The following is a 7,838-nucleotide window of genomic DNA, read 5'->3' as shown; positions in this document are numbered from 1 at the left end:
TACAGACCTGTTTTTAGTTTCCTGTTGTATACATTTTTTTTGTCTTACTTGCTTATAATGATTTCATGACTAACAATGAATTTATTAACCCAATCAGAGCATGTCGTGATTGATCTAGCTAGCTGGTAATCTAACAGCCAATCATTGCCTGTTTCCATCTCTCTCTTCTTGCAGAAACCAGTAATGACACAGGACTCATGAGGAGGAGGCTGAGCATTGTGTGACTGACGGATTGTGACCACGTTTGTTACACTTTGTAATAAATTGAAATTTAGCGGGAATGAAAGAGAGATTTCTATTTTAATAGAGACTGTCAGCTGGGATGGAAGAGCTTACATTTACATTTAAAGATGTGTCCTTGTGATATTATTGTGTTAATTTACTGGGCTAGATCCATATTATATTTATATGTAGTGTATGTTGCACATGACATGGAATAACTTTGGTAGAGCTGCATTTCATGATATACTTATGGTTTGCACACAGTAGCATTCAAGTTAACAGTGTCATCTGAAATCTGTTATTTATTCCACTGTTTCCACCAAAGAAATGAAAACATGAAACGATGTTTAAAAAATGTTCTAAATTGTGTTATTTTAAGTACAAATAAGTTACAGATTTTTCATTTTTTATCTTCATGAACAATTGCTAAGCTATTATAACTAGAGGAAAGTTGAATTGATTGTAAGATTTTCATTATATCATAGAAAACTCTAATATGGTTAGTTAAATATATTGTGATGTATATGAATCAAATAAATACATTTATGCACATTCACTGTGTATTATAGCACAATATTGTGTAACTTTTTAAAAATTTCTACTTCTACTGCAAATATTTATGCCAACAAGAGCTTTAATGGAAATGGGCCTGTGTGAGGTACTTCGTCAGTGTATTACCTACAGTAGATAGAGGTCAGATCGCCCCCAGTTTGGAGAAACAGACAGTAGTCCCGGCAGAGAATCACAGAAATGCACTCCTGTGGATGGGTGCTGCATAAAAACGTGTTTTAGCCACATTAAAAAGGCCCACGTCTAGCTTCAGTTTAGGCTATATTAAGAATATTTTCACAGATTTACTTTGCTGTAGAGTTTTTAATTAAGCCCAACTCTGTGGTAAAGCAGTGAAAATATTCTTAATGTAGTCTACACATTTTATGTTTTTCAGCAACTCCCAGCCACAGCTTTGCGTAACTCTGCTTCTGTGCCAGGATTCCTATGTGCTTCCCCAAACTGGGGGCGCACTGACCGCCACCTACTGTTATAGTAATACATTGACTTTGTATAAGTACCTCACAGAACCCCACTTCTATTACTACTATTTATAAGGTGGTACAAGTACAGTTTGTATTAGAAAATACGCCTAAAATTGGGATTTGGAGCTCCTTGGTAGCTGAATGGTTACCTCGCATGCTACATAACACGCCTTCTCTCCCCATGTTTCCTGTCTGCCTATTAGCTGTCAAACTGTCAAATAAAGACAAAAATGCCCCAAAAAATATCTTTAAAAAAACGGGACTTCATTTTTTAAACTGACTGAATCGCACATTTAATGTAGCATTTTTTATATTTGTCTGATGTTTGATTTAAATATGTTTTGATGATTTTCATAAACTGCATCCACATACAGACAGGTGAAAGTTAAAGAAAGCAGAAACACAAATACTTCCATTTTGAGCTCACTGAATGGTTTAATAAGAATGACAGTGATATAAATCAGATCCTGTGACCTTTTGAGTTGCAGATTTTCCTTAAATTAGTCACTCATCTTTAGCTTTTTTAAATTGTATTCTGTTATTTCTGTGTTTGAGATCACAGTTTGTACTACTGAGAGAAATGAATCACCCGAGTGGCATCGTTGAGTGTTTCTAATTATTATCTCTTATTAAATTATTTGCAAACTAAACTGATTCTGTCATTGTATCTTTTTTTATTTTCCTTATTAAGCACTATTGTTGTTTCTGACCATAAATGTAACATCAAACAGCATTTTCTGCAGCGGTTCCCTTGTGCATTTAATTCGCCTTTGTTGCCTCTTCCTGTGGCAGAACTGCATTATCTCACCATAACCTCAACAAATGTGTTTTGTTGATACAGTGTTGGCAGCCTCTGATAGCATTCACATTAGCCTGTTATTGCCTTTTATGGATCACCACACAGTCCTTCTGATGTATATTTTTTCCTTTTAGTTGTTATTCATTTACATGACTGAACGACCCTGTTTGTTCCTTGAATCCACAGATTGCATCAGTTTGTACTCAGCAGATGCTTTCAAGGTCCTTTACAAAAGATCTTTTATGAAGTCGACACAAATATTTAAGTAGAAATACACAACATTTTTGTATCCATAACATGAATTGACTCGCAATATAAGTTTATGTTTATAACCTTAGAAAACTAGTTCAATACTGAACATAAAGTGTTTAAAACAGCTGCTTAGAGTTAGCATTACCAGTGAGGAACAAAGTACAAAGCACCACCTACAGACTTTTAAACTGCAATAGAATATTAAAGTAAAAAGACTTTATTGTTACCACAGATAGCGTTTGACTGACAGATGAGTCTGGGAAGCGAAGAAAGCATTAAAGAATTACCATAGTTATGAAAATCTCACAAATTAGCTTTAAAGCTGCAGTAGGTGACTTTTATAAATATAACTTTTTGTCATAATTGCTAAAAGTTTTACTATATCTACTATAGATTGTCTGTCTCATGTACTACTGTCAGGACAAAGTGAAAGGTTCAGCAAATATGACAAAAAAATATTTGTATTAAAATCACCTACTGCAGCTTTAAAGTTGGATTTTCTCACACGATCCAACAGAAGTTTATTAGGAACTTTCGGGATTTGGTCGTGCAATTGGTGCACTGTTGAGGTGTTTCACTATAAGGGGTAAGAACCAAAGGGGTGTAAGTGACATTTTGGAGATTATTATGTATGTTGTCATCCACAAGTCAGGACCAAGTGTGGTCAGTGGGCAGGTCCGTAAGGAAATGTCGTGTATCATACTTATTATTCTTGAGAGGTGGGTGACATCAGCATATCAACACATTGCTGCCCCTCCTGCTGGAATATAAAGAGAAGATGAAACAACTGATACGCTGAAACTGACACGTAGAGATATTAGAACCTCAAGTGCGTCCACATCATACAGAAGGTGAGAACTCGCTCAGAGACAATCCCTTTGGTCTTCTAGTCTCAAGTTGCTTGTGTCTGGTAATTGGGAATTATAACAGGCTTGTCCTTTCACACCCAGAGGGAGAGAAGCATCTGCTCTGGTTCAGTTCATCATTGCTGCACCTGTTCAGCTGCTGTGGTTTTTACTGGGAGGCAGCGAAGCAGCCGGTGGAGTTTGGTTCTGCAGCTCAACTATCCGACAAGAGATCTTCCAAACGGTAAGTCTTCCTATTTGTTCAGTATTCCTCTAATGCCTTCATGTGAGATGCAAAATCAGGTCAAGTGTTGTGTGGATATAAAGTAACGCCAAAGCAGAGCCAGAAAGTCAAGAAATGTGTGCAAGACATCCAAAGTGCAGAATTCATGACGTGTTTGCTGCCTAAGCCCGGATCCTTCTACTTCTGTCTTTCAGCCAACACATTCTCTGGCCCAGTTAACCCATCTTTGCTGAAATTTTTTCCAATGGTAGCACATTTGTCATGGCATTATTTTGAGAGAGGGATGTGATCATTCGCATTAGAGTTTATTAAACTGACTTTGAAACAGGAAACTCTACAAGTTCCAGTGATTTGCTTTTGTTAGAGACTCTGATGCCTGTAATGGAAGTTCAAAATGATATTTTCTTGTTATTTCCTTTATCAGTGGAGAACACAGATGAAATGATATTTCTTATATGTGTGTGTCACCTCAGCTGCAAATTAACACTTCATTCTGGGTAGTGGTGAAAGTACATTTACTCAAGTACTGTACTTACGTAGAATTTTTAGGTACTTTGGTATTTACTTTTTTATATGATATAATACTTTATATTTCTATTCCACTACACTTCCAAGGCAAATATTTTACTTTTTACTCCACTACATTTCTTTTATACCTTTTATTTATTTTGCAAAATATAATAAATTAATAAAATATTATATGTATTTTTAGGACTTCATTGAAATTTTGGTGGGGAATTCAAAATCTAATAGTATATAAAGTAGTTAGGATTATTTCCACCTGTATCATCTGAAACATTAAAGTTACACATGAATAATCAATATACAACATCAAATAATTTGAATCCAATAATATATATGATTCTGAAATGTGCCATTCTGAACATTTTTACTTTAGAATGCAATTTATACTTGAGTATTTCTACACTGTGGTTTTGCTACATTTACTTAAAGGTGCTGAAAGTGATATTATGTTTGTTAAAATAAGTGTTAAACAGCTCTACATTCTGACAGCCATCACTGATGTAAGAGTGTTCAATCAGTTAATTGGGTCTCACAGTCCTTCCTTCCTGCACTACATTTTCTGGTATCCTGTTCCCACTTTATCCAATCAGGAGAGAGAATTCCACAAAGAGGCACTCCGGGTTGGGGAGGAAGCACGAACAGGAAGTTAGTAAAAAATGCAGAATTCACTTAAAGCTTTTTCTGGCGGCCCTGTGGACAAAAGCGGTACTGTTTCCAATCCTTGAAGGGGAACCTGGTGCCAGGCAATAAGAATAACTTTATATAAACATCCAATCTTCTTGCTGATGGTCTCATGTGCTTATAGGTCACATATAGAGGCATCAGAATTCATTTGAGACTGTTTCATGCAATTAAAAACTCCTTGTAATAAAGGTTTAAGTGAAGCATCCGGGTACTTCTTCCTCCACTGATTCTGGGTTTTATGTTTGTTTTTTCGCTCCAGGTCGAACTGCAATGAGGGTGTGTGCAGTACTCTGTGTTCTCTTGCTGTTGCTGAGTGAAGGCCTAAGTGGATCTCATCGTGACGGTTCCATAATTATCAGAAGTGAGGAATCACCTATTGACCCGAAATATACAATATATACATTACTTGAGTCATTCAAGTCCAGCAGATTAGATGTCATTTTCCAATGTGTTTTTATTTTTTATTTTTTCATCACAAAGTCACAACAAGTCACATAACTTTGCTAAGAATTACTGTTTTATTTTAAAGTAAAACAACCATTGAGAAAGAAATAAGAATGAGCTGAGATCGTCACTTCATAATAATGAGCCAGATTTTAAAATATATCCTTTCACAATGTATTATTATTATATATTAAACATATATTTATTATACATTTTGTTTGTATTTGTTCAAATGATTATAGATGTTATAATTACATTACATTTAACCCTATTCTTTTTATTTTTTTAAACCAGAACAGGGGTAGTTCTAATTGTTTTCGTAATGAGGGTGAACTGATCCTTTATTCCAGTCCTTGCTAGGACTGCCATGATTGGTTGGCATGCATAACATCGCCAATTCATGAGACTTACACATGATGAAATGTGGGATTTGTCTCTCGTCCAGATCCAGACATCGATGCCTCCTGGTATACAGGCAGAGGGATCAGACCGCTGGGGAGATTTGGCCGAAAGGTTGCGAGAAGAAACGAGCATCTGGCTTTCATCACAGCCAAAGTTTACAAACCAACAGCTGACAGTGAAAGCAACGCTTGGATCACACAGTAAAAATGCTATGAATCAGTGAATATCCGTGTTCTCATTTTTCATTGTTCACATTGTTTATGTGTGGGGTTTTATTTAGGAGTTTTCTGTAAACATGTCAATTATTTCAGTAGTTTTTTTTTCCAGTACAATATGGGCACTTTTAAGACTGTAACTATTGTTAGAGTTGCTGTAATGATGAGTAGCGATGGCACACGTGTGGTGGAGCCTCTGTTGCCTGTAACGTCTGTGACCAGCATCGGTAGGCAGCTCTGGTACCGAAACGAGTGTGATTGGGATTCGGTCCAGTAGATACCAGCCACATACCGTGTTTCGGTACGCAAACCTAGAAATAATCAAAAATTGTTAACTAATAAGCAACTCTTAAAAGTGTAATATAATGGTTTTGGCTTTTAGTTTAGTTATATTCTGTTTTATGTTGAAAGAGTCCGTCCTTGTGTGTTACTTCACTTCCTGCCTTTGTCTTTTTCCCGCCCGTTTTCAGTGTCCCATGTGTCTGCCTGATTAGTCTCACCTGTGCCTCGTTAGCCTTCCCTCACTAGTGTATTTAGTCTCTGTGCTCCCTTGTTTTAATGCCAGCTCGACTTTGTCAGTTTGTCAAGCATGTCGGGGCGTTTTTCGGGGGGGTGGTGGGGCTGAAATCTGATTGGCCACCACAAGTGCCACCCCATTATCCTTCCCGTCTTTCAGAGTGTGTAACAGGCGCTGTTAGTTTAAAGCTATAGTGAATATACTGCTATCATAACGCATCCAATGGTGTCATGCTAGCATGTAAGAAAGGGGGTTCAATAACGCTCCAAAGTTAAATTTGGGCGATGGCAAAACTAGCATGGCCATTTTCAAAGGGACCTCTCGAACTCTGATCTCAAGATATCTGAATTAAAATGGCTACTATGGGTACCCACGAGTTTTTTGCATGTGGGATAAATGTATTTTCTCCTAGTGTATTTGAATATTTCTGCATACTGGGGTTGGAATTGAATAAATTTGGTATGTCTTGGAAGCAGAGACACATAATTCATGCCAGCCCTGCATAAATCAGAGCACCTCTTGTACCTCCCCTGTCGAGAAAAAAGTTTGGAAACCCTGCAAGCATTCAAGCCCTTTCCCCAGTGTTTCCCAGTGTTTTGGACTTACTACCTTGATTTTCAGATTTTCTGCTTTATTTTGTTGGACTTGAGTTTTCCTGGCTAACCCCTTTGAATTTGTTTTCCTTTTAGACTGATTGTGTGATTTGCCGTGACTACGCCGTTTCATATATACACCTTTTGTTATTAAATCATCTGTACTGCACCTGTTCAGCCTCAGAGTCTGCATTTGGGTCCACTATCTTGAATTCCTTGTTTGGCATTTGTGACATCAATAAGTAATTTACTTCTTACTTGTTGTGTTACCTCAATATTGAATAAGATCAGATAATTAAACAGAATCATTAATAAACTTTGCCATGCATCCTTCAAATAATTCTTCAGTTCTTTATACTCCAATTGTTCATTGTTTACTTTGGTTGTAAATATAGTTCAACAGTTTAAAATGAAGAAAAGCTTGACTGAGTTCACTCGAGGGGTTTGCACATGTGCAAAATCTGAAACATCAGTGCTTTTTATTCATAAGATTTATATACTCGTAATGACAACCAAATCATTCCCATTTTATTCTTACTTCATTTCATCCACTCAGCGTGAGGTGTTTCTTTGTTTCTGTGAGGCATCCAAACCAAACGAGGACCAGCAGCCCCTCAGGCCCTACAGAAGCTTGGTTTTAATCAGCACAAGAACGCGTTTCAGCGTCAAACTCAGCAACGTTTTAAATCACCGAGCAGTAAAAAGTCCAAACTTGGAGACATCCTGCAGAGAAAAACTGTTGTGTGAATGGAGAACACATGAGAAATGATTGCATAAAGAGCAAGTGACTGACTGCAGGGGAGAAAAATTACTTTATAAGGAGGCTTCAAGTGGCCAAATGCAAACAGAAATATTACCTAATGTCAGCGGAGTCTCTTAAATCCTGGTGTTATTAAAGCATAAGGGCAATATTCGTATTATTCATGATTGTGGTTGTCATGGCATATAGAAAATTCTTATTCATCACGCATTTACAAATCATTATTCCAGGGTAAAAACATGCAGCATTTCCTGGTCAACAAATACAGAAGAATTAATGTCAATAAAAATGTTATTGGACAC

At 36.8% G+C, this 7,838-nt stretch overlaps 1 protein-coding gene across 4 annotated transcripts in view; it reads left to right on the top strand.

Moving 5' to 3' along the window:
• Window positions 1-1,892, top strand: part of mlphb (melanophilin b) — a 35,805-nt gene extending 33,913 nt beyond the window's left edge. For all 4 annotated transcript variants that reach the window (XM_035675910.1, XM_035675909.1, XM_035675907.1 and 1 more), the window contains one exon: window positions 175-1,892. In XM_035675910.1, the coding sequence (XP_035531803.1) occupies window positions 175-201 (27 nt within the window). In that variant the 3' untranslated portion in view covers window positions 202-1,892. The remainder of the gene's footprint in view (window positions 1-174) is intronic.
• The last annotated feature ends 5,946 nt before the right edge of the window (window positions 1,893-7,838 follow it).

This window comes from Morone saxatilis, unplaced genomic scaffold, assembly GCF_004916995.1.
Source record: "Morone saxatilis isolate NCDOM2014 unplaced genomic scaffold, NCSU_SB_2.0 Contig5, whole genome shotgun sequence".
Classification (NCBI taxonomy): domain Eukaryota; kingdom Metazoa; phylum Chordata; class Actinopteri; family Moronidae; genus Morone; species Morone saxatilis.
The sequence above is the reverse complement of the archived record's forward strand: the minus strand, read 5'-3'. Positions and strand labels throughout refer to the sequence as shown.